Consider the following 27,765-nt stretch of genomic DNA (forward strand, 5'->3'; position numbering starts at 1 on the left):
TTCTAATGTGTAGCGCTGGCTGAAAGCTCAGACTCAGGCACACTTTACTGCTGCGCTGCAAGTTGGAGTGATATCCCCCCCCCTCACCCCCAGCAGCCGATCAGCAGAACAATGGGAAGGGAGCAAGATAGCAGCTCCCAGTAGGTATCAGAATAGCACTCAATAGTAAGAAATCCAAGTCCGGCTTGGGACTCCTCCAGTTACATAGGAGTAGGAGAAACAATAGGTTAGCTGAAAGCAGTTCTAATGTGTAGCGCTGGCTGAAAGCTCAGACTCAGGCACAAGGCACTGAGATGGCGCCTACACACCAATATTACAGCTACAAATACATTTGTTGGTACAAGAATAAAAGGTTAAATGGCAGAGGGAATTATTTGCTGTGTAACAATGTCATTTAGAAATAAAAAGTGCCCCATAAACATGACAGTGTCCCTTTAAATCCACTGCATTGTTATAAAAATTTTATTACACATAAAAACTAAATTGCAGTACAGTCACCTGTTGCCATTGCCAAATACAAGCTATAAATACAAGAGCCCCGCAGGCTAAGCTATATGGAACATTCCGTGGTGCAATAGAATTTATATAGTACTTCCATACGTCCCCTATAAGCAGCCAAAATATCCCCCTAGGAAGGTTTATAACACCAGCACCTTAATAATCAGATGTATAGCAGGAAGCGGCAGCCACGGGCAAGATTAACCGTAAGGAGTAGTTCTACCGACTCTGGGGACCGGCACAAACGTAGCGCAAGTGTGGGAGGGACAAGGGAGCGTCGTAAAATGAACACTCAGAGCTGCACCCTAAGGATTCGTTACTGGATAGGGGCACCCAGCAGGGAGAGATGGGTAAATCTCAAGGGCCACTTATTTTCCCATTGAAAAACCCCTGGATTTCCAGGAGTGAGCAGACTGGATTGGGTTCAGCAGGAAAGGAGGAGAATGGAGGCACAATAGGAATGATTATATCACATACATGGAACAGGGATATATCCCTCAGCCCTAGAATGCAAAGAAACTATACAAAGGCTACTATAAAGGCAAAGTTCTCCTTAGAAAATAGCTTTTAGTCATCTATATATCTCAATGCAACTGGTTTTCCACTTTCTGTTCTATAAACACTAATACTGCGTTCTGCCACCAGGTGGAGCAGGGCATGGGGCACCAACAAGTGGGGAAACTCTCTGCTAACGTCTTTGGAATGGGACACTGCTGCAAAGGCTGCAGAAATCAGTGGCGCCATTTTTGTCAGTGGTGCCTCTCAGTACCTTGGGGCACGTTACTCACATAGAGTGGGTTCAGGTATTTAACCCTTAGCAGCCTAGTCTCTTGTGTATACAGCTAGTGAAGCCCATCTCTTTATTAAGAAATACAGACATGTCAGCTTATATGGAAGTAGCCGCGTGTCACCCTTATTTGCACACCCTGTCACCTGAAGTAACAGGCCAGGACCCTCCGGGCCGTACACTGTTAGTACCCCAAATCAGAAAGAGGAGGCAGAAGAGCAATAGGGGTGCAGCAGGGAAGGAAAGGTATGACCCATACGCTCTCCCATCATGCTCTATGTTACAGCACTACAGTCCTTTTTGGGCCAAAAGCACCGGTATTAATGGATCCAGGGGCTTCTCAGCCTGGCCAAGCCTTCCCTACAATTCCTTAGATAGAAAAGAAAGGGAAAGTTATGCATGTAATGGATGGAGTAGATGGGTAATGTGGCCCTAGGGCCCCCCTGCTTTATATAAGATGAGACAGTACTGGGTTTCACTGGTTTTGTACAGACTGTGAATACGTCTCTCTCCTGCGCTGCGGGGTTCCACTCTCACACTGGGGCCCAGTCTGGCCCCCCACTTGCACTCACAGCCCCCCCCAGAGCCCATGAATAATGCATACAGTCAGGCCTAGATGAAGGCCAGCCAAGCGAAGGCAGAAGCTCTCCCGCTGCCGCCATGAATAATTCAGCGAGCAAGGCCCTATCCGCTTACGCCTAAATGAGGATTTCTGGCAAACTCCGTAGGGATGAGGCGGCTGATGGACTCGGGAACTGTGTGTCCATTACATGATCGATGTAGCCAAGCTCTGGGCCTGGGAAATGGCCTAGCCGCCGGCTAATGTGAGCCGGCCCACTCTCTAATGGCCAATAACCCCCTACTCAAACATATATCAACCTACTTAGCTTCAGTGTATTAACCCCTAAACGGCTCTGAGCCAGCGTCGGGCAGTAACTCTGCTCCATAAGCGCTGTACAAAAATATCATTATTTACCTGCCGCCCCACCCCTCCCAGCCCTCTCCGACAAACTGCCACATTTATTATATGGTGAATAAAGTACCCCCTGTTGTAAAATATAAGGATATTATAAGTCATAGAAGAGTTCCATGATCATAACAAGGCACAAGGCTGAAGGCAGTGATTTTATACAGGCCATGGAACTGTATAGAGGGGACTACTAAAATCCTTATATTTTACACATAACTATAAACCCAGTGAGAATGAGGAATGAATGGATATTGGGGAGTTGTATCAGGAGTCAGAACCAGCAGAGCAGGGAAGGGAAAGGGACAGACACAGTGACAGTTACACATAACTATAAACCCAGTGAGAATGAGGGATGAATGGGTATTGGGGAGTTGTATCAGGAGTCAGAACCAGCAGTGCAGGGAAGGGAAAGGGACAGACACAGTGACAGTTACACATAACTATAAACCCAGTGAGAATGAGGGATGAATGGGTATTGGGGAGTTGTATCAGGAGTCAGAACCAGCAGTGCAGAGAAGGGAAAGGGACAGACACAGTGACAGTTACACATAACTATAAACCCAGTGAGAATGAGGAATGAATGGGTATTGGGGAGTTGTATCAGGAGTCAGAACCAGCAGTGCAGGGAAGGGAAAGGGACAGACACAGTGACAGTTACACATAACTATAAACCCAGTGAGAATGAGGAATGAATGGGTATTGGGGAGTTGTATCAGGAGTCAGAACCAGCAGTGCAGGGAAGGGACAGACACAGTGACAGTTACACATAACTATAAACCCAGTGAGAATGAGGAATGAATGGATATTGGGGAGTTGTATCAGGAGTCAGAACCAGCAGTGCAGGGAAGGGAAAGACACAGTGACAGTTACACATAACTATAAACCCAGTGAGAATGAGGAATGAATGGATATTGGGGAGTTGTATCAGGAGTCAGAACCAGCAGTGCAGGGAAGGGAAAGGGACAGACACAGTGACAGTTACACATAACTATAAACCCAGTGAGAATGAGGAATGAATGGGTATTGGGGAGTTGTATCAGGAGTCAGAACCAGCAGTGCAGGGAAGGGACAGACACAGTGACAGTTACACATAACTATAAACCCAGTGAGAATGAGGAATGAATGGATATTGGGGAGTTGTATCAGGAGTCAGAACCAGCAGTGCAGGGAAGGGGAAGGGAAAGGGACAGACACAGTGACAGTTACACATAACTATAAACCCAGTGAGAATGAGGAATGAATGGATATTGGGGAGTTGTATCAGGAGTCAGAACCGGCAGTGCAGGGAAGGGAAAGGGACAGACACAGTGACAGTTACACATAACTATAAACCCAGTGAGAATGAGGAATGAATGGGTATTGGGGAGTTGTATCAGGAGTCAGAACCAGCAGTGCAGGGAAGGGAAAGGGACAGACACAGTGACAGTTACACATAACTATAAACCCAGTGAGAATGAGGAATGAATGGGTATTGGGGAGTTGTATCAGGAGTCAGAACCAGCAGTGCAGGGAAGGGAAAGGGACAGACACAGTGACAGTTACACATAACTATAAACCCAGTGAGAATGAGGAATGAATGGGTATTGGGGAGTTGTATCAGGAGTCAGAACCAGCAGTGCAGGGAAGGGAAAGGGACAGACACAGTGATACAACTATAAACCCAGCCCCGTGTGGGCCAATTGCATCTCCAGCCTTGTTCCTTTGGTAACAGCCATGTGGCACAGTCGGACTCTTGCAGGGTACACTGGGCCAGTGCAAAACCTGTATATAGGCATTTCTATGTAGAGTCAGGGGTGGGTCCAATATCTAAAACCCAGCTTAGAAGTGACTTCAGAACACAGGGGGTGGGAGAGTAGAAAACAAAAACAAACAGTAGAAATTCACATAATCGTGATCTTCCTCAGGGGGAAACCAACAAACATTAGTTTGATAGAAATGTTGGAATTTCTTTTGTTTGTTTATTAAAATCTGCTACTCCAACTGAGCCACGGATACTGTGTTTTTGTTTGGCTACTCCATGCTAGATAGACAGACAGCTATATAGATAGAGATAGACAGAGAGATGGACATATAGATAGACAGACAGAGAGAGAGAGAGACAGACAGATAGAGAGAGACAGATAGATAGCGAGATAGATAGATACTGTAGATAGATACTGTAGATAGATATATATAGATAGAGAGATATACAGATATATAGATAGCGAGAGACAGAGAAATAGATATATAGACAGACAGATAGAGACAGATAGAGAGATAGATAGATAGACGGATAGATAGATAGACGGATAGATAGATATCGGTATGATAGGACACAGAGACTGGGAGTTGTCCCTATATAACAATGGGAGCTTCCCCTGTAAGTTGATATATTTCCCCATCAGGCAGCAGTGCGTCACTAACACAGGGGCCACTTTGGTTACAGTGAGTGGAATAAATTTGCCCTTTAAGAAATTCTATTCAGCGCCGGGGCTGTGTGGGAGGTGCCATAGTGCCGCTGCCTGTAATTGGATTGAAGCGCCACATGGAGCAGGAAGGGCAGGACTCTGAACTACAATAAGTGCCGCTTATTCCCATCATCCACTCTGGCACTGCGGGATCCAGGGAAAGATCTGTCCATACGGCCGATATCAACCCCTCCTCTTGCGTCTGTTCCCTGTATGTAACGTCAAGCGCAACATCCGTCACTCTCACTCCTTTATTATATGTTAGGGGGAACGGAACGTAGCTCTGTCCGGCTGTCTCTGCTCCTTAACGGAACAGTAACACCAAAAAAATTGAAGTTTTTTTTAAAGTACAGTTAATCCAGAATGCTCAGGGCCTGGGGTTTTCCGGATAAGGGATCTTTCCATAATTTGGATCCTCATAACTTAAGTCTAAAAGGCTATAAATCATTTAACCATTAAATAAACCCAATAGGGCTGTTCTGCCCCCAATAAGGGGTAATTATATCTTAGTTGGGATCAAGTACAGGTACTGTTTTATTATTACAGAGAAAAGGGAATCATTTAACCATTAAATAAACCCAATAGGGCTGTTCTGCCCCAATAAGGGGTAATTATATCTTAGTTGGGATCAAGTACAGGTACTGTTTTATTATTACAGAGAAAAGGGAATCATTTAACCATGAAATAAACCCAATAGGGCTGTTCTGCCCCCAATAAGGGGTAATTATATCTTAGTTGGGATCAAGTACAGGTACTGTTTTATTATTACAGAGAAAAGGGAATCATTTAACCATTAAATAAACCCAATAGGGCTGTTCTGCCCCCAATAAGGGGTAATTATATCTTAGTTGGGATCAAGTACAGGTACTGTTTTATTATTACAGAGAAAAGGGAATCATTTAACCATTAAATAAACCCAATAGGGCTGTTCTGCCCCCAATAAGGGGTAATTATATCTTAGTTGGGATCAAGTACAGGTACTGTTTTATTATTACAGAGAAAAGGGAATCATTTAACCATTAAATAAACCCAATAGGGCTGTTCTGCCCCAATAAGGGGTAATTATATCTTAGTTGGGATCAAGTACAGGTACTGTTTTATTATTACAGAGAAAAGGGAATCATTTAACCATTAAATAAACCCAATAGGGCTGTTCTGCCCCAATAAGGGGTAATTATATCTTAGTTGGGATCAAGTACAGGTACTGTTTTATTATTACAGAGAAAAGGGAATCATTTAACCATGAAATAAACCCAATAGGGCTGTTCTGCCCCCAATAAGGGGTAATTATATCTTAGTTGGGGGGCATAAAACCACATTATACAGAATAAAACTGAACTGAAATGCTATCAGCTACTCCCATGCATGGGTCCCATTACTTTTACTGATCAGTAACAAATAATAGTCAGCCCCCTAATAAATATGGCACAACCTGTGTGTATCGAGCCCACGAGGGGAGCAGGTTGCTCCGTACCCAGATAAGATGGCAGTGCCGGGGGTAGCGCCGGGGCCCCCAGATAACAGACTGAGCGCATCTGGCAGACTCAGACCCATCAGTAATACACAGTACGGCCGCTCTGTCGGAACCAGTATTACCTGCTCGGCTGCATTCAGCCCCACTAACACACCTGTGCGCCACTTCCCTGGGAGCTCTATACATACTGTCAGGTACAACTGCCCCTTTAACACTAGGAAATAATATTTTAGAGAGAGCGAGTGTGTGATTTATAATGCAATGCTGGCTGTGCTGGGAGGAATAAAGGCAAAGTACAGAGTGCGGGAGTGCCCGGGGCAGTGAGCTGCGGCACAGGCTCCGTATTATTATTACTATTATTACAGTGGGTAATTTATGGGCAGGGTACGGCAGAGCCGCAGTGGATGGAGCAGGACTCCATGCCGGACACGTTTGCTCTCTCAGTTCTACAGAGATTTATTGATCCACTTAAGATCCCCACTCCTCTACAGTCTCAATACACAAACATTTCCTGCTCTCATTCTTTTTTTAAAAGGCCTCCATTATACAGCGAGTATACACTAATATATACACATACATACATACATACATACATATATATATATATATATATATATATATATATATATATATATATATATATATATATATATATATATATATATATATATATATTATATATTATATATACTCACTATACACTGATGCCTTCTATATACTATTTCTAAACATGGAACCAATGAGCTTACAATCTAAGGTCCCTATCCCATTCCCATCAGTCCCTGCCCCAGTGAGCTTACAATCTAAGGTCCCTATCCCATTCCCATCAGTCCCTGCCCCAGTGAGCTTACAATCTAAGGTCCCTATCCCATTCCCATCAGTCCCTGCCCCAGTGAACTTACAATCTAAGGTCCCTATCCCATTCCCATCAGTCCCTGCCCCAGTGAGCTTACAATCTAAGGTCTCGATCAGTCACAATCACACACACGAGGGGCAGTTTTATCTGAAGCCAATTAACCTGCCTGTATGTATTTGGGGTTGGGGAGGAAAGCCTGGGCTGGGCGCTGGGCCTCTCTGGGAGAATAAAGGGAAAGTCAGCACTAAGGAGGGTGTAGGAATTCCCGGCTGCCCTTCAGCCCCAGCACTTGTTTCCTCTTATCAACTGCTCAGAGGCCGACTGGCTGCTCCTCTGTATATACGGATCCTGTTACGCCAACTGTGCCTGCCTCTCTGCGCCCATCTCCTCTGCTTACAAAGACCCCTTGTGCCTTTACAGATAAGCCTTACATTCCTGGGAACCCTGAGGGGCCGCCAATAACCCAGCGAGGAAGGGACGCCGAGCCGCACACCGTGACAACAGGGTATTTATTATTACTATACAGTGCCAACATATTCAGCAGCGCTGTACAGAGACTCAACATCAGTCTCAGGGGAGCTTACAATCTAAGGTCCCTATCACATTAGCCATTAAACCTGCCTTTATGGTTTTGGGGTGTTCAAGGAAAGTGGGGTATGTGGGGACACCCTGTGGCCCCTCCCACAGACAGAGGAAGACCATACACACACCTTGTCCTGGCTGGAAGTGAACCTGGGGCCCCGGAGTCACTATCACTGTGCTGCCTGTTACCAGGTAAATGGCACAGAGTATTAAGTAAAACCCCCCTGCGCCGCAGTTTTAATGTTATAGAATTTCCCATTCTTAGCTTTGTTCCAATTGGTCTTTATTTTTTATTGTTGGAATGATTCACCTTCCTCTTTTGTCCCTATACAGCTTGCAATGAAATACAGGTGTGGGACCGGTTATCCAGACAGCTAGGGACCTGGGGTTTTCTGGATAAGAGGTCTTTCTGTAATTTAGATTGCCATACCTTAAAGGGGGTGGTCCACCTTTAAGTTAACTTTCAGTATGTTATAGAATGGCCAATGCTACGTTTCAATTGGTCTTCATGATCTGTTACAGTTTTTTAATTATTTGCCGCCTTCTTTCAACTCTTTGCAGTTTTTAGTTTTTAAATGGGGATCCCATACCTGTATGCTGTTAGGCAGTTGGGAGGTCACTGACCCCGGCAGCTAAAAAGCTTTTGTTCTGTACAGCGACAATGTTACTTTGTATGACTAATTCTGCTGTTCATCTTCCAGCCATTCATTCAAACTAGTGCCCAGTTGCTAAGGTAAACTGGCCCCTAGCAATAAAATCACTACAGTATGTTTGCCATGAATGATAATTAGTCAGTGATTTGGGGTGACAGCGTATTGGTTTCTGTCTTAAACCATTACACCCATATTGTGAGTGACAGATCTTCTACAGGGTCAGAGTAAAAATGCCCAACAGCAGCCCTGCAAGTACCGGTCCCCCTGGCTAACTACAGCAGTGATGTGGCAACCAGAACCTGGATACGTATATGATGGGCCCGAGGGGGAAAATGCTTGGACACCACTGACAAATAATTCTTGGTCATTTAAACTGTTATTCTTGAACCAACAAATGTATTTGTAGCTGTAATATTGGTGTGTAGGCGCCATCTCAGTGCATTGTGCCTGAGTCTGAGCTTTCAGCCAGCGCTACACAGTAGAACTGCTTTCAGCTAACCTATTGTTTCTCCTACTCCCATGTAACTGGAGGAGTCCCAAGCCGGACTTGGATTTCTTACTATTGAGTGCTATTCTGATACCTACTGGGAGCTGCTATCTTGCTCCCTTCCCATTGTTCTGCTGATCGGCTGCTGGGGGTGAGGGGGGGGGATATCACTCCAACTTGCAGCGCAGCAGTAAAGTGTGCCTGAGTCTGAGCTTTCAGCCAGCGCTACCCATTAGAACTGCTTTCAGCTAACCTATTGTTTCTCCTACTCCCATGTAACTGGAGGAGTCCCAAGCCGGACTTGGATTTCTTACTATTGAGTGCTATTCTGATACCTACTGGGAGCTGCTATCTTGCTCCCTTCCCATTGTTCTGCTGATCGGCTGCTGGGGGGGAGGGGGGGGGGGATATCACCCCAACTTGCAGCGCAGCAGTAAAGTGTGACTGAAGTTTATCAGAGCACAGGTCACATGGCTGTGGCACCCTGGGAAATGAAGAATATGGCTAGCCCCATGGGAAAAACAGATTACAATGCAGGATTCTGCTGGAGAAGCTCTATTAACTGATGGGTTTTGTAACAAACATGTTTTCCCATGACAGTATTCCTTTAACTACATCTCCCAGCATGCCCCATGTTGAGAGCACAAACGCAGAGTCATAGGTCGAAGATCGTCGGCCTATCAAAATGCGCAATGGTGCCAACAGCTTGCACTGTGCCTCTCCCTGCAGAATTGATCTTTCCCTTTGCATTGAGGCTCCCAACGCGTCTCGCTGATTTATGCACAGAGAGATGAGAGGAATCCAATGCCAAGTCACCTGTTAAACATGATTTCTGTATTCAGCAGCAGCCGGAGGAGGAGGAGGAGGATAAAAGAACACAGGGATGGCACCTTGTATACATTCCCTTTGTGTCTGACACTCGGCATTACATCACAGTCTGTACAGCCGCCGCTCACTCACAGCAGCACCGGGGAATAAAGCAGCGGGACTGTACAGACTGTATAGACTATGTAGCAGCAGCCGCCAGTGTGTGCGTAATATACACGGGACTGGAACAGGGCACTATGGGAGCAAAAATGGATTATAAATGCTATTATATGAGACGCCTATATTTCTCGTTACACAACACTGCGCCGACTTCTGCTTCAGTGATGGAGAGATATATTTAGATGGGTGTGGGGGGGGGGTAAGGCATAAAGCAATATACATAGTGCTGTCACCATAACAAACACAAGTCTCAGTATGGAACTAAACTGGGCACAAAACAGCCGGTATAGAAACTAATGTGTAGAAAAATATTCATATTATCATATTATCCCCCATTGTATTATTTTACATTGGAAGAATCAGTTCAGTGCCATCTCGAGTTTTAGAGCCCTTAGGGGCCTGTCTCTTAAGGATTTACCAAAGGGGGCAAAGGATGGGCATCAGGGGCTTAGCACAGGGGGCAAAGGATGGGCATCAGGGGCTTAGCACAGGGTGCAAAGGATGGGCATCAGGGGCTTAGCACAGGGTGCAAAGGATGGGCATCAGGGGCTTAGCACAGGGTGCAAAGGATGGGCATCAGGGGCTTAGCACAGGGTGCAAAGGATGGGCATCAGGGGCTTAGCACAGGGTGCAAAGGATGGGCATCAGGGGCTTAGCACAGGGTGCAAAGGATGGGCATCAGCACAGGGTGCAAAGGATGGGCATCAGCACAGGGTGCAAAGGATGGGCATCAGCACAGGGTGCAAAGGATGGGCATCAGCACAGGGTGCAAAGGATGGGCATCAGCACAGGGTGCAAAGGATGGGCATCAGCACAGGGTGCAAAGGATGGGCATCAGCACAGGGTGCAAAGGATGGGCATCAGCACAGGGTGCAAAGGATGGGCATCAGCACAGGGTGCAAAGGATGGGCATCAGCACAGGGTGCAAAGGATGGGCATCAGCACAGGGTGCAAAGGATGGGCATCAGCACAGGGTGCAAAGGATGGGCATCAGCACAGGGTGCAAAGGATGGGCATTAGCACAGGGTGCAAAGGATGGGCATTAGCACAGGGTGCAAAGGATGGGCATTAGCACAGGGTGCAAAGGATGGGCATTAGCACAGGGTGCAAAGGATGGGCATTAGGGGCTTAGCTAAATGGTGTCAAGGAAAGCAATTAAGGGTGTAAAGAAAAGGGATAAGAGTTTTTAGCCAAAGTGTTTGAGGGTTTAACCAAGGGGTTAAAGGAATAATGTGTATACGAAGGAATTCAGAGGCAGAAGACAACATTTAGGGCATTTAACAAAAGTATCAGACTGGGAGATTTTCCTTGAGAGTTACAGGTGTAATGTTTATAGGGTTACCCATAAGGGCCTAGTGATGGTGCTTGGGGGTTCACCCATAGGGTTTAAGGAGATAAGAAAATTCTAGGGACAGTGCTTTAGTTAAAGGGTGAGTAAAGGTTCCAGGTTATGTCTATGGTTACCCCCCATTTTTATAAATAGAACCCTAAAAAAGGGGGTGGGGTGAAACAATAAGGTTCACTATACACTAATACTATATATAAGGATATCCCATAACAGGGAGCTGTATATAAGGAAATAATAACACCCTGTATATAGCTGCAATCCTGTATAAACGCCGGTGACTTTCCCATTCTGTGTATGTGAGGAATCCAGTTCAGAGACGTCGCTGGCACCCAATTAAACAGGCAGGTCTCTTTATATAGTATGTACCCAGGCCATTATCCCAATTACCTGCTATAGGGCCCGGTGTCTCATAGCAAATCATTATTATATATATTTATATCTGAAAGTGACTGAATACGGAGACACAATGTAGCAGAACAGGGGTCTCGCTCAGGGCTATAAAGGTGCAGAATAGAGCAGAAATATAATATTATATCTGTATATAACATGGGGGATATCAGTTTATAGGGGTTTCTATGAAGCTGAGTGTAGGACATGAGAGGGGGCATATCTATGAGGCAGAAGAGAATATTCAGACTATAAAGGAATCTAAGCAGCCATTTGTATGAGATCAGGGGATATATATATATATATATATGTGTGTGTGTGTGTGTATCACAGGCGGATATACAGAATAGAATGCACACCTATAAGGTGAGGGGATTCGCTGCAGACTATAAAGGCGTATAAGAAGCCATGAGATATATGTATGAGATCAGGGGATATATAAATATATATGGGTGTGTGTGTCACAGGCAGATATACAGAATAGAATGCAGACCTATAAGATGAGGGGATTCGCTGCAGACTATAAAGGTGTATAAGCAGCCATGAGATATCTGTATGAGATCAGGGGATATATAAATATATATGGGTGTGTGTGTCACAGGCAGATATACAGAATAGAATGCAGATATGAGCTATAGATCAGGGGATATATATATATATATATGGGTGTGTTTGTCACAGGCAGGTATACAGAATAGAATGCAGATATGTCTATAACATGAGGGGATTCACTGCAGACTATAAAGATATCTATGAAGCCATGAGATATCTGTATGAGATCAGGGGATATATATATATATGTGTGTGTGTATCACAGGCGGATATACAGAATAGAATGCACACCTATAAGGTGAGGGGATTCGCTGCAGACTATAAAGGCGTATAAGAAGCCATGAGATATCTGTATGAGATCAGGGGATATATATATATATGTGTGTGTGTGTGTCACAGGCGGATATACAGAATAGAATGCAGACCTATAAGGTGAGGGGATTCGCTGCAGACTATAAAGGCGTATAAGAAGCCATGAGATATCTGTATGAGATCAGGGGATATATATATATATATGTGTGTGTGTGTCACAGGCGGATATACAGAATAGAATGCAGACCTATAAGGTGAGGGGATTCGCTGCAGACTATAAAGGCGTATAAGAAGCCATGAGATATCTGTATGAGATCAGGGGATATATATATATATGTGTGTGTGTGTCACAGGCGGATATACAGAATAGAATGCAGACCTATAAGGTGAGGGGATTCGCTGCAGACTATAAAGGCGTATAAGAAGCCATGAGATATCTGTATGAGATCAGGGGATATATATATATATATGTGTGTGTGTGTGTCACAGGCGGATATACAGAATAGAATGCAGACCTATAAGGTGAGGGGATTCGCTGCAGACTATAAAGGCGTATAAAAAGCCATGAGATATCTGTATGAGATCAGGGGATATATATATATATATATATATATATGTGTGTGTGTGTGTGTGTGTGTGTGTGTGTCACAGGCGGATATACAGAATAGAATGCACACCTATAAGACGAAGGGATTCGCTGCAGACTATAAAGGCGTATAAGAAGCCAGGCATTGGGTCCCTTACCGCTCTGCTCCCCCAGGAAGACAAGTTTGAATTTCCTCAGCGGGTTCCCGAAGTCTCCTCCCGCGGACATGGTGCCGGGAACCCGGGTCCGAGATCCGGTTAAGGGAAGTGGAAGTCCGGGCGGAAATGAGCGCTCGGTCAGGCAGCAGGGATAGGCGGTAGGAAAGGGTCCCGGGAGAGTGAGGGTGGGGCGCCCTTGGCTCTGGGGAGAGCGACAGATTCGGCCGAGGAGGGGCAGGCAGCGGCTTCCCGTGACCTCTCACACACACCTGATAGGCAAGCCCCACCCTGTCTCACAGGCTTGTGTACCAGGCCCAACCCTCAGGGACGCACACTCGCACACTAGCCTGCCAGGCCTTGTCACCATGCCAACTGGGTATAAGAGCCAATCAGCGGCCGGGGATGCTGTCAAATCAGGAAATGCGGGGGCGGGGCGTATGAGGGTTGTCAAGGGCGCCATTTGGCGTGTGGCAAAGTAATTGCCGGAAGCGCCTGATAGCCGCTTGTGTTTCTGATTCAGGATAGTCAACTCTATGGGGTGCCACAACCAATATGGAACCTTCAAGCCGCAATCCAATCAACGCAAAGGGGCGTGCCGTCCTGACCCGTCTCTGAGTAAACAACTCTGATTGGATGAGCTGCTCGGCATTCCTAGCCAATAGCGAAGCACCAAACTAAAGCTCCGTTTCCGTCCAGTGAGGTGGAGCCTGCGTGGCAGTTTGGTTGCAGCGCGCATTGCGGGCGCCACGTTACTGAGTTAGCGTGACTTCCGGGTGACGTAATGGCTGAGCTTTGCTCCCCGGAGTGCCTCCCTCAGCAGCAGCGCTGGGCACAGGTCACATGGGTGGGACAGTCATGTGACTCTTCTGAACCCCAAGCTAATACCTTGCCGCTAATCACCTGCGGCTAGACATGTTAGTGAACTACAACTCCCAGCGCCCTCTGTGTGCCAAACGTGTTGTTAAGTGAATTCTGAAACAGTACTAGTGTGAAGGAATACTGACATGGGAAAATGTTATTAGAGCTTCTCCAGCAGAATCCTGCATTGTAATCTGTTTTCCCATGGGGCTAGCCATATTCTTCATTTCCCAGGGTGCCACAGCCATGTGACCTGTGCTCTGATAAACTGCACTCACACTTTACTGCAGCGCTGCAAGTTGGAGTGATATCCCCCCCTCCCCCCAGCAGCCAATCAGCAGAACAATGGGAAGGGAGCAAGATAGCAGCTCCCAGTAGGTATCAGAATAGCACTCAATAGTAAGAAATCCAAGTCCGGCTTGGGACTCCTCCAGTTACATGGGAGTAGGAGAAACAATAGGTTAGCTGAAAGCAGTTCTAATGTGTAGCGCTGGCTGAAAGCTCAGACTCAGGCACAATGCACTGAGATGGCGCCTACACACCAATATTACAGCTACAAATACATTTGTTGGTTCAAGAATAAAAGGTTAAATGGCAGAGGGAATTATTTGCTGTGTAACAGTGTCATTTAGAAAATTAGTACACCATACTAGCTATACACTTAAGGCCTGTGCTGTATGTTACATTTGTGTCCGGTCTGCAGACTTTCAGCTGCTTTAACACCCGTGGCTGCTGTGGCAAGACTGGTATAAGTCCAGTTATAGGTTCAGGGGCCACCGTAATGGTTGAACTGGACACCAAACAAAACGGGCAGTAACTGTGGGATAGTGCATATAGTGAGGAAATCTGGTGCCAGCAACTCGAGAACCTGGCAATCCGTGGATTGTTGCAAATGCCAGGGGGCTGCTGTAAGGTGCCATAGACTATAAGGTGCCATAGACTATAAGGTGCCATAGCCCAACTATTTATTAGGCTGGTGGGGGGCTATTTGGGCATCTGTGCTCTTTATGCTAGGGCCTAATTTAAAGCTCAAGGTCCCCATACACGGGCCGTTTCTAGGTCCCTTAGATTCGCCAGCTAATCGGCCCGTGTATGGGCACTGCTGACGGGCCTGCCCCACCCATATCTGGCCTGAAATCGGGCAGATCTCGATCGGGCAGGTTAGAAAATCTAGTCGGATCGGAGAGCGCATTGGCTCCTTGATGCGGTCCCCGGACTGACTTTTCCTATGCCCGTCGTTATAATTCGATCGTTTGGCCCCAGGGCCAAGCGAGTGGATCTGCCCGTGTATGGGGACCTTTAGTCTGGGCCTGGTATCTGCTCACCTCACCTGCTGTGACCTTAATACAATAGAGCTTCGGGGGTAGACACTTATAAAAATAGCATTTTTTGTTTGTTTGTTTTTTTTAAAGAGAAACTGCATCCATTTGTAATTAAACTTAAAGCAGGATCCTTCTGGCCCTTTCATACTCTGCACTGGTGATTCTGACTTTTGTCACAATGTAGCAGAAGCCACCCATTTAACAGACCCATGAAGAAGCACACAAGGCTGACTTCTGCTACATTCTTTCCAGAGAGAGGACCAGCAGTGCTATTAAGGATAAGTCTTACGGCATATTTAGGCGAATGTAGGCAGGAATAGGAAGCTGAATTATGTTGGTGAGTCAGAGCCCGGCACACTCATGGTGACTAATGGTGATTAATGAGAATTGGTATTTATGATGCTTTCTTGTGATATGTCAATTGCACCCCATTGGTTGGGTAATCAGGGGATAGGTGCAACATATAAACCCAATATCCATGTTGGCAGCAATGAAGAGAACTAGCTATCTAGCTGCAGTGTGCCGCTGCCCCACATTGGTTCCTGGCATTGCCCTCTGTGCTGTAACCATGTGATCAATTAAGGCTTCATGATTTTTGTGTCAAGAACATAATGAGTTCACTGTTTCCATAGAAACGCTACGATTAAGGCGCCTCCACATGATAAGGTGCCAATTGCATCCAAAATGGCTCCGTGGCAAAGGAGTGCCGCTAATGCAGGGGTGCCAGCTCCAAGGGCCCCATATCCTGGGGGGGGCAATTAGTTTTAGTTTTATGTATTTTTGAAGTTGAAGCAGCCCAGATATACTCTCCAGGGGCTCCTGTGGTGCCAAGGGCCCAGGGCAATGTTCTTTTCTGCCCTTTCATAGGAATAGCCCAAGGAGTCTCTACTTCTTTTGAACTACAACTTCCATCAGTCCCCGAGTCTAATGCAGCCTTACTGGGGCAGTGTTAGTGGGCATTATGCTGCTTATCCTTTCCCTGACAGCTTTGTATCTCACACGGAACGTCCCCCCGCGGCTCTGGTTTCCAGCGGGCGGGTTTTGGTGTCGCACAAGGGTGTTCGCGATTTCCCGTCCCCTAATGCGGCGAGAAGGTGAGTGGGAAGGGAAGGGGTGACCGGGAAGAGCGCTGAGACGGTGAATGGGGAGCCGCCGCGGTGTCGGGGGGAGAGGAAGGGCCCGCTGTGGGGGTTAATAGAGATATTATATATACAGGGCATGGGGCTCAATGGTTATATAGGGATAATACCCCTCCCATGGCATCTTGCTATACAGTAACTGCAGGTTGTAGTGTGGGCCAATGAAAACATTTGCTTTGGGGCCCTTAGTATTAGAGGGGCCCCTGGGTGGGAAAGTGTGTATTTGTTTAACAGATAATCCTACTAAACACGTCTGGGATGTTCAGCTGCCCTGTAGGGTTGGGGGTTGTAGTTAAACAACAGCAGCATCGCAGGCTGAATATCTGCTTGTTTGGTGATGTGGCCCCTGTGAGCCTATTTGTCCTGTAACTGGCAACTAACCCTGTAACTGGCAACTAACCCTGTAACTGGCAACTAACCCTGTAACTGGCAACTAACCCTGTAATTGGCAACTAACCCTGTAACTGGCAACTAACCCTGTAACTGGCAACTAACCCTGTAAGTGCAACTAACCCTGTAATTGGCAACTAACCCTGTAATTGGCAACTAACCCTGTAACTGGCAACTAACCCTGTAACTGGCAACTAACCCTGTAACTGGCAACTAACCCTGTAATTGGCAACTAACCCTGTAATTGGCAACTAACCCTGTAAGTGCAACTAACCCTGTAACTGGCAACTAACCCTGTAACTGGCAACTAACCCTGTAATTGGCAACTAACCCTGTAAGTGCAACTAACCCTGTAACTGGCAACTAACCCTGTAATTGGCAACTAACCCTGTAATTGGCAACTAACCCTGTAATTGGCAACTAACCCTGTAATTGGCAACTAACCCTGTAATTGGCAACTAACCCTGTAATTGGCAACTAACCCTGTAATTGGCAACTAACCCTGTAATTGGCAACTAACCCTGTAACTGGCAACTAACCCTGTAAGTGTTAGCCCGGGAAGTGCAACTAACCCTGTAAGTGTTAGCCCGGGAAGTGCAACTAACCCTGTAAGTGTTAGCCCGGGAAGTGCAACTAACCCTGTAAGTGCAACTAACCCTGTAAGTGCTAGCCCGGGAAGTGCAACTAACCCTGTAAGTGTTAGCCCGGGAAGTGCAACTAACCCTGTAATTGTTAGCCCGGGAAGTGCAACTAACCCTGTAAGTGCTAGTCCGGGAAGTGCAACTAACCCTGTAAGTGCTAGCCCGGGAAGTGCAACTAACCCTGTAAGTGCTAGCCCGGGAAGTGCAACTAACCCTGTAAGTGCTAGCCCGGGAAGTGCAACTAACCCTGTAAGTGCTAGCCCGGGAAGTGCAACTAACCCTGTAAGTGCTAGCCCCAGAAGTGCCAAGGGCAAATAAATGACACTTATGGGTTCTAGTTTACCCTGTGTTTTTTTAGGGAAAATACTTTGGTTTAATGAGGAAAGGTGCGACACATGTTCGATGAACCTCAGTTGTTTCTCTTCAGATAATGGGAAAATCCTGTACATATATATTTTCTGTGTGGGGCACGGGTTCTACTGATTGGGCGCAAAGGGGGGCACCATAGGCTGCTTTTGTTAGAGCTTTGGGCAGAAGGTTCCAGTATCAGGAGCGACCAGGGTTGGACTGGGACATGGGGAAAATACCCGGTGGGCCCCGGCGGCTCAGACCCGACCCTATTGCTGCTTTCTCTTGCCTCTGGCACATTTCACATACGCGTGTTCAGTGGAGGACGTAGGACAGGGGCCTCTGCGCGGGGGGAGGTGTTAGGGGTGCGCGCAGGGAAACACTTTGGGGCCCCACATCCCCCAGTCCGACCCTGGCAGTGACCTCTATATATTTGCAGATGCTGGCCCTCCGGAATGAAGCCCTTATGAAGCAGGCAGCGGCCCTGTGCAGGTAACACTCTGCTTACTCCTCAGTGTAAAGCTGGAGGTGATACTGGGAGAGACATAGTGGCACAGAGTGTGTTGCCTACTAGTACCGTGCTAACACCAAACCTCACTGATTTGTTCCCTTCTCTTTAGGCTCACAGGGTGCCTGCCCATCACAAGCTCAAAAACTGGTAAGTTCCTAAGCCACAAAACCATTTAATATAACTCCAGGGCTTCTTCATTAAAGGGGAACTCCACCCAGTTAAGCTTTTTGAAAAGTAAACATAACTTAAAGTAACTTTGCAATAGACCTCAATTAAAAAAAAATATGCAGCCTTTTCATGATGTTTAATGTAATAATGTGGTTTAGAACAGTTCCCTAAGCCCTGCCCCCTGTTCCCTAAGCCCCGCCCCCTGTTGATCTGACTGACTACTTTGTGACTCAAAATGTAACAGTAGTCGCCTGCCCTCAGCCTGCCTTTAGCCTGCATCCTCCCGATTCCACAATTTGCTGTTGACCAGGTGTTGTCAATAAGGAAAGGAACATCCCAGTGCAATGCATTGTGGGTTATGTAGTTCCTGCATGCTGTCTGTAAGCTGTGAAGAAGTTGTTACAATCTGTAACATCAGTGGTTTAGTCCCTCCTCCCCTGCCAGGATTTCAAATGATGCAGAAAGAGTAGAACAGTTTTGCAGCTGGATTTCAGCCTATAAACATGGGATTTATTCCTACTTTGTGAAGGAACAGATTACAGGGATAGGGATATTAGAGGTTTCTGGGTTGGGTGGGGCTCTTTAACATATTTTGGTTCGGAAGCTGGAGTTCCCCTTTAAGAGCGGAGCCTCCTACAGAGTGGGTAGCCAGGGAGTAACTCCGCTTAATAACAAAAGGTCCCAGTACAGTTTGCAGTGTAATAGGGCAGCCGCTGTGTAACAGGTATGAGTCTTCCCTGCCGGATTATTAAGAGCCTGATGTCGCAGCCCTTTGAGTGGAAGGTACTTACTGCCATTAAACATAATTAGGACTCTGGAGCAATTACCGGAGGTGCAATTATGCTAATGCCGTAATCTGTACCCCCCAAACCCATACTTAAAGGGAATGTGTTGTCCATAAATATTCAGTGTTTACTTACAGCTGTGTCATTTAAAGCATTTGGATAAAAATGTGAAACATTTAATTTAAAAAAGTTAGAAAGTCCCGGTTCTTATGGCCTCTCTGCTTCCTCTCTGGCCATCAAACAGCAGTCTTGTCTTCCTTTATGGCAGGGATCAGAACTTGTATATCACAAAACACATGGCAGGATCAGTTAACCCTTGCTCTCCCTGCATGCGTGCCACGGGAATACACTCACTAACTAAACAAAATAGAGCTGACAATCACCCGTGTAATAGTTCAAGGACACAGAAGACTTAATTAGGGATTAACCGAATCTCTACGTGATAAAACTCTTGCAAAGTCCAGTGGTGAAATCATTACCTGTCTGCAGATAAGAATTTTGGGACAAAGTCGCACTAAATAGTTGCCAGAATATTACAGTAGGATTGCCCAGGCTTTGAGATTCATCACTTACCTTCAGTGGGAAGCAACTGGCAGGGTTAGTGTTAGGGAGAGAGTAGGAGGGTATTTGCCCCAGAACCAAAGCAACTCAGTGACCCACATCATTGAAACAAAATGGAGCCAGTATTCTGCCTTTACCCTGAGCAGTTCCAGGTGTTCAGCTCATATCAGGGTCAGACTGGGCCAGTGGGACACTGGGAAAAAATCCGGTGGGCCCCGTTGACCCAATCCCAGCCTGCCCTCCCCTTATCTCTCCCCCCACTGCCCTCCCCTGATCGTGGCAAAAGTAGGTATATGGTGCGCATAGGGGGTGGGGAAAGGTGGTAAGGTGAGGAGGCAGGGGCCCCAGAGGTGGTGTGGGGGCCCCTGGGATCCCAGTTGGCCTCACACACTCCAGTCTGACCCTGGGATAGGAATTCACTGTTAATATTGCAGGAAAATTAAAGGAAAACTATACCCCCAAACAATGTAGGTCTCTACAAAAATATATTGTGTAAACAGCTCATATGTAAAACCCTGCTTCATCGAAATAACCCATTTTCATAAAAATATACTTTTTAGTAGTATGTGCCATTGGGTAATCCTAAATAGGAAACTGCCATTTTAAGTACTAAGGGCCGCCCCCTGGGATCATAGGAGTCACAGTGCACACAAACAAGCCAAGGCACACATACATGCTAGGCCCCATCAGCCAATGAATGGGCAGAGTTCTGCCTTTTGCTCCCACACTACTTCCTGTTACAGTTAGAGCTGCATCACTTCCTGTCAGCTGATCTCTGAGGGGGCACACAGCCCATCACTAAATGGGGGCTCAAGGGAAAGGATGTAAAAGGGCAATATTTAGGCCCCTTAATATAATATAAACTGTCTGTTGGTTACGTATTCATTCTGGGGGTGTAGTTTCCCTTTAAAAACAAGTCTCTCTCTTTCTTGCAGCTGTTGGGAAGCAGAGCACTTACAGGCATTACCGGTCCCAACCAACACACGGCATTGGCAGATACAAGCACCTACTGCCCCCAGAACCAGTAAGTCACTTTTATATGTCATCCTGAGGCCTGCCAATCAGAGCAGGCACTTTAACCCATCTGCTGGCATACGTAGCACATTCATATGTTCCCTTCATTTTGGGAGAATGTAATAACAGGTGCAGGGTTTTCTCTGGGTCTAGTAACCCTTAGCAACCAGTGACCCGGTCACATTTATTATTGCACGCTAAGGGCTATTATACCTGGGGCAAATGTTGCACATCTGATCACATATGCCTGACAGCCAGCGGTGAGACAGCGTTGATGCCTATAAGCAGTGCCGCTCCAGCTATGAGGCAAGGTGAGGCCCGGGGCAGCGTTTTACCCGGGATGATATAAATCTGTCCCTGGTATCTTGTCAATTACTAAAATTCAGAAGGCTGGTAGTTTAAATGGGTGGTTTACCTTTAAGTTAACTGTTCGAATGTTATGGAATGGCCAATTCTAAGCAACCTTTTAATTGGTCTTCATTATTTATTTCTTTAGATTTGAAATTATTTGCCTTCTTCTGACTCTTTGCAGCTTTCAATGGGGGTCACTGACCCCGGCAGCCAAAAACTATTGCTCTGAGGTTCCAGGTTTATTGTTATTGCTACTTTTTATAAATTATTTTTCTATTCAGGCCCCCCTCCTATTCATATACCAGTCTCTCATTCAAACCAATCCCTGGTTGCTAAGGCAATTTGGACCCTAGCAACCAGATAGGTGCTGAAACTCCAAACTGGAGAGCTGCTGAACTGAAAATGAAATAGTTAAAAAACTACAAATAATATAGAATGAAGACCAATTGCAAATTGTCTCAGAATATTACTTTCTACATCATACTAAAGTGAGCAACCGCTTGAAGGGAAGGCTACATCAGGGAAGGGGCAACTCTGCGTATCTGCCCCCTGCTGCAGAATCCAAGGGAATAGGTAAATAGCACAACGTATTTACATTTTGCTCTGTTCATTAATCTTATTCTCTCTTCCCACTAGGATCCCAAGAAGAAGGATAAGCTGCCCTCGAAGGCGATCAAGGCCAACTCGGAGCATGAATATGGGGTGCTGAACCTGCAGCTGTCGGGGTACAACATGGTGCTGGTGGAACATTACTCTCAGTATGTCCATAATCTTTGTAACCGGCTCTCCATCAAAGTACAGGAGTGGTGAGTATGTTGCTGTTTGCATTCAGATCCACGCTTGCTTCCATATACCCTGTATTCTTTCATCCTCAGGGGGCTGCTGCCATGGGGCAAGTAGAGAAAGTCAGCTGGCAGCACCCAACAAGTTACCAGGGTGGCAAAAAGCCTCTCCTAGTAACTTAAAGTGGTTGTTCACTTTTAGTATGATGTAGAGAGTAATATTCTGAGACAATTTGCAATTGGTCTTCATTTTTTATTATTTGTACTTTTTTAGTATTTCATTTTCAGTTCAGGAGCTCTCCACATTGGAGTTTCAGCAGCTACCTGGTTGCTAGGGTCCAAGTTACCTTAGCAACCAGGTAGTGGCTTGGATGAGAGACTGGTATATGAATAGAAGAGGGACTGAATAGAAAAGAAAGTTACAAAAAATAACAATAACAATAAAACTGGAGCCTCACAGAGCAATAGGTTTTTGCTGCCAGGGTCAGTGACCCCCATTTGAAAGCTGGAAAGAGTTGGAAGAAGAAGGCAAATTATTAAAAAACGATAAATAAATAATGAAAACCAATTGAAAATTTGCTTCGACTTGATCATTCTACAACATACTAAAAGTTAAGTTTTATATTCAGCTCTTCTAGTGCAGAGAGCGCTGTTGCTACCCCTTGACCCTCTGTGATGCAAAAATACAGTGGGGGGGGGGTGGATTTAGTCCCCCATGACCCTCTATGATGTGAAAAATACAGTGCAGGGGGGGTGGATTTAGTCCTCCATGACCCTCTATGATGTGAAAAATACAGTGGGGGGGGGGGGGGGTGGATTTAGTCCCCCATGACCCTCTATGATGTGAAAAATACAGTGCAGGGGGGGTGGATTTAGTCCTCCATGACCCTCTATGATGTGAAAAATACAGTGCAGGGGGGGTGGATTTAGTCCCCCATGACCCTCTATGATGTGAAAAATACAGTGGGGGGGGGTGGATTTAGTCCTCCATGACCCTCTATGATGTGAAAAATACAGTGGGGGGGGGTGGATTTAGTCCTCCATGACCCTCTATGATGTGAAAAATACAGTGGGGGGGGGGGGGGTGGATTTAGTCCTCCATGACCCTCTATGATGTAAAAAATACAGTGCAGGGGGGTGGATTTAGTCCCCCATGACCCTCTATGATGTAAAAAATACAGTGGGGGGGGGGGTGGATTTAGTCCCCCATGACCCTCTATGATGTAAAAAATACAGTGGGGGGGGGGGGTGGATTTAGTCCCCCATGACCCTGTATGATGTGAAAAATACAGTGGGGGGGGGGGGTGGATTTAGTCCCCAATGACCCTCTATGATGTGAAAAATACAGTGGGGGGGGGGGGGGTGGATTTAGTCCTTCATGACCCTCTATGATGTGAAAAATACAGTGCAGGGGGGGTGGATTTAGTCCTCCATGACCCTCTATGATGTGAAAAATACAGTGCAGGGGGGGTGGATTTAGTCCTCCATGACCCTCTATGATGTGAAAAATACAGTGCAGGGGGGGTGGATTTAGTCCTCCATGACCCTCTATGATGTGAAAAATACAGTGCAGGGGGGTGGATTTAGTCCCTCATGACCCTCTATGATGTAAAAAATACAGTGCGGGGGGGGTGGATTTAGTCCCCCATGACCCTCTATGATGTAAAAAATACAGTGCGGGGGGGTGGATTTAGTCCCCCATGACCCTCTATGATGTGAAAAATACAACATCCAAAGAACATATTCTACTGAGTAACAAAAGTAGACACACACCTAGATATGTACTGACTACTTGTTATAGGCCCCTCCCACTTACCCATCATTCTAGTTGTATGTATCTCATGATATAACTAAATCTTTGAAGGCAAAACTAGTTATAAGGACCATCCTATATAAATTGTATTACAGGCCCCTCCTCCTTAACCGTGATTCTATTACCGTATGTCACATGGTAAAATATAACTGGGATCATGGCCGACAAAGCCCCCCGTAGATACGACCTGTCCCTGTGTGGCCATTATAATAATGATACCAGTTTGTGTTTGTGCAATGCAGCTACGCCAAGCCCACCAAAACCAAGGAGGTGCTGCTGATGCAGGAACATAGCACTAAGATGTTCTTGGATTCGGTGCTGACCGTTCACGAGAGAGTCGTCCAGGTGAGAGTGAATGTAGTCGAAATCTGACCTGTAAGTGTATCAGGAAGGGTTTGGTATCATCCGGGCATATGGATATGTGCAGATATTGTGGTAGTATAGTTAGGAGACCCGTTATCCAAAAAGTTCCAAATTATGGAAAGGCCATTTCCCATAAACTCCATTTTAGTCATAATTCATAAGGGAAACTATACCCCCCAAACAATGTCGGTCTCTATAAAATTATATTGCATAAACAGCTCATATGTAAAACCCTGCTTCAGCTAAACAAACCATTTTCATATAAATATACTTTAACAGTATGTGCCATTGGGTAATCCTAAATAGGAAACTGCCATTTTATGTACTAAGGGCCGCCCCCTGGGATCATAGGAGTCACAGTGCACACAAACAAGCCAAGGCACACATACATGCTAGGCCCCATCAGCCAATGAATGGGCAGAGTCCACAATACTTCCTGTTACAGTTAGAGCTGCATCACTTCCTGTCAGCTGATCTCTGAGGGAGCACCAGCCCATCACTAAATGGCGGCTCAAGGGAAAAGATGTAAAAGGGCAATATTTACAGATATATATATTTCAGTTTGGGGAGATTCTTTAATAGGCCCCTTAATATAATATAAACTGTCTGTTGGTTACGTATTCATTCTGGGGGTTTAGTTTCCCTTTAAAAAGTATTTTCTTTTTTAATAATAAAACAGTACCTGTACTTGATCCCAACTAAGATATAATTACCCCTTATTGGGGGCAGAACAGCCCTATTGGGTTTATTTCATGGTTAAATGATTCCCTTTTCTCTGTAATAATAAAACAGTACCTGTACTTGATCCCAACTAAGATATAATTACCCCTTATTGGGGGCAGAACAGCCCTATTGGGTTTATTTCATGGTTAAATGATTCCCTTTTCTCTGTAATAATAAAACAGTATTTGTACTTGATCCCAACTAAGATATAATTACCCCTTATTGGGGCAGAACAGCCCTATTGGGTTTATTTCATGGTTAAATGATTCCCTTTTCTCTGTAATAATAAAACAGTACCTGTACTTGATCCCAACTAAGATATAATTACCCCTTATTGGGGGCAGAACAGCCCTATTGGGTTTATTTCATGGTTAAATGATTCCCTTTTCTCTGTAATAATAAAACAGTACCTGTACTTGATCCCAACTAAGATATAATTACCCCTTATTGGGGCAGAACAGCCCTATTGGGTTTATTTAATGGTTAAATGATTCCCTTTTCTCTGTAATAATAAAACAGTACCTGTACTTGATCCCAACTAAGATATAATTACCCCTTATTGGGGCAGAACAGCCCTATTGGGTTTATTTAATGGTTAAATGATTCCCTTTTCTCTGTAATAATAAAACAGTACCTGTACTTGATCCCAACTAAGATATAATTACCCCTTATTGGGGCAGAACAGCCCTATTGGGTTTATTTAATAGTTAAATGATTCCCTTTTCTCTGTAATAATAAAACAGTACCTGTACTTGATCCCAACTAAGATATAATTACCCCTTATTGGGGGCAGAACAGCCCTATTGGGTTTATTTCATGGTTAAATGATTCCCTTTTCTCTGTAATAATAAAACAGTACCTGTACTTGATCCCAACTAAGATATAATTACCCCTTATTGGGGCAGAACAGCCCTATTGGGTTTATTTAATGGTTAAATGATTCCCTTTTCTCTGTAATAAGACAAATGACAAAGTTCCTGGACAGAGAGAGAGGAATGTATGTGCCATTAATATGGAGTGTTGGTTCTGCTTCTGATCAGGTGACTGGACTAAGTGCCACAATGGCGCCCATCCTTATGGAGGTCCTTATGATGAACCAGCCTGAAGGGGTGCAGCTTTTGGTAAAGGAGGTAAGTCATACATTGTTATATACTCACTACTAATCTTGTGCTCTGCCTTCTACACAAACCTGTCTCTGTCAAACAACTGCCTGGTTGCTGGGTTAAATTAGACCATAGCAACCAGACCGCTGCTAAAATTCCAAATGAAAGAGCTACTAAATATAAATCTAAATAGTTAAATAAAGAACAATTGCACATTTTCTCAAAATAGCGCTTTCTACATTATACTAAAGGTTAATTAAAAGGTGAACTTACCCTTTAACCCAAGTGAAACAGTGTATTTTCTTAGAGAGCTTAGAGAGCAAGGCTACTAAACCATTATGTTTAAGCTAGAAAAGTCTCTAACCCCCCCCATATGCAATAAAAGGCACTGAGTTTGCCCAGGAGCGGTAACCCATAGCAACCAATAGGATGTTTGCTTTTAAACAGGTAACCAGTAAATGCTTCCTGCTGATTGGTTGCTATGAGTAACCGTTTCTGGGCAAACTTAGCATCTTTTATTACATAACCCCATAAGTGTTTTGACTTCTAGATGTTTCTTGTAATATTCATTTATATATATATATATATATATATATATATAACTTAATTAATTACTTAATTAATTACTTGTCTCTTTCCCAGCATGCCGAAGCAGATTACCAGGTCAGATTCAAGACCCGTCCAGAACTGGAGAGCCTGATGGCTTCTATGAGTTGAGAGCGACTGGGTCGGCTGGGATCACCCCTAGGTATCCAATGGACTCTAAGTGTCGGGGGGGGGGGGCGGGGCATCTGTCTGTGCACTTCTGTTACTGGCGCAAAGGGCTGGGGGGGCGGGGCATCTGTGCACTTCTGTTACTGGCGCAAAGGGAGAAGAAAGATTAATAATCCGTCTAAATAAAGTCTAAAAAGTTCAATACAAACTGCATTATCCCCCCCCTCCCGCCAGAGTGTGAAAAGGGGCCGACTAGAGGGGGTAGGTCTGATACCGACGCCAACTGGGGCGCCATGTCCGACGGCCTAAAGAGACTGCGCCCAGCTGACACACAGAAGATGGCGCTCTCGCTCCCCGTTACTGTCTGAACTCTAGTTTGGCCTTTTGTTAGGATCGAGCCTCTTGCGCTAATATCAATAAACGTTTTTTGGGAAGACGCAGGGTTTTCACTGTTGTAGTCAAATAATTCAATATTCTGCTAGTTCTCTGTCTGAATGATATGAGCGGCTCCTACATGAACTTTCCAGCAGGGGAATGACCGGTTATTATAGAGTCACATCAGCTGTTTGTATTGGGATCTATTTACTGACTGATATGAGCGGCTCCTACATGAACTTTCCAGCAGGGGAATGACTGGTTATTATAGAGTCACATCGGCTGTTTGTATTGGGATCTATTTACTGACTGATATGAGCGGCTCCTACATGAACTTTCCAGCAGGGGAATGACTGGTTATTATAGAGTCACATCAGCTGTTTGTATTGGGATCTATTTACTGAATGATATGAGCGGCTCCTACATGAACTTTCCAGCAGGGGAATGACTGGTTATTATAGAGTCACATCAGCTGTTTGTATTGGGATCTATTTACTGAATGATATGAGCGGCTCCTACATGAACTTTCCAGCAGGGGAATGACTGGTTATTATAGAGTCACATCAGCTGTTTGTATTGGGATCTATTTACTGAATGATATGAGCGGCTCCTACATGAACTTTCCAGCAGGGGAATGACTGGTTATTATAGAGTCACATCAGCTGTTTGTATTGGGATCTATTTACTGAATGATATGAGCGGCTCCTACATGAACTTTCC

At 45.4% G+C, this 27,765-nt stretch overlaps 2 protein-coding genes across 6 annotated transcripts in view; one reads left to right on the forward strand and one right to left on the reverse strand.

Annotated features, from left to right (window-relative positions):
• The window catches only part of rab6a (RAB6A, member RAS oncogene family), a 32,381-nt gene extending 18,797 nt beyond the window's left edge, over positions 1-13,584 (reverse strand). Inside the window, exon 1 of one of the 2 annotated variants that reach the window (XM_031895814.1) lies at positions 13,085-13,584. In XM_031895814.1, the coding sequence (XP_031751674.1) occupies positions 13,085-13,154 (70 nt within the window). In that variant the 5' untranslated portion in view covers positions 13,155-13,584. 2 annotated transcript variants of the gene reach the window in all.
• Positions 13,585-16,174: 2,590 nt separating this feature from the next.
• Positions 16,175-27,107, forward strand: mrpl48 (mitochondrial ribosomal protein L48). Of its 4 annotated transcripts, XM_012958099.3 has the most exons (9): positions 16,178-16,358; positions 18,222-18,274; positions 18,403-18,440; positions 20,743-20,831; positions 21,809-21,978; positions 24,010-24,112; positions 25,894-25,983; positions 26,599-26,704; positions 26,905-27,107. In XM_012958099.3, the coding sequence occupies exons 2-8, from the start codon at positions 18,222-18,224 to the stop codon at positions 26,671-26,673; spliced, it is 618 nt and encodes a 205-aa protein (XP_012813553.1). In that variant the 5' UTR covers positions 16,178-16,358; the 3' UTR covers positions 26,674-26,704; positions 26,905-27,107. The 4 variants fall into 4 exon arrangements, with proteins under 4 accessions (XP_017945435.1, XP_017945434.1, XP_012813553.1 ...); XM_004912234.4 differs by lacking the exon at positions 16,178-16,358 and adding an exon at positions 16,368-16,401 and having other exon boundaries at positions 26,599-27,107; XM_018089946.2 differs by lacking the exons at positions 18,222-18,274; positions 18,403-18,440 and having other exon boundaries at positions 16,175-16,358.
• The last annotated feature ends 658 nt before the right edge of the window (positions 27,108-27,765 follow it).

The sequence above is a fragment of the Xenopus tropicalis genome, chromosome 2, assembly GCF_000004195.4.
Source record: "Xenopus tropicalis strain Nigerian chromosome 2, UCB_Xtro_10.0, whole genome shotgun sequence".
NCBI classification, from domain to species: Eukaryota; Metazoa; Chordata; class Amphibia; order Anura; family Pipidae; genus Xenopus; species Xenopus tropicalis.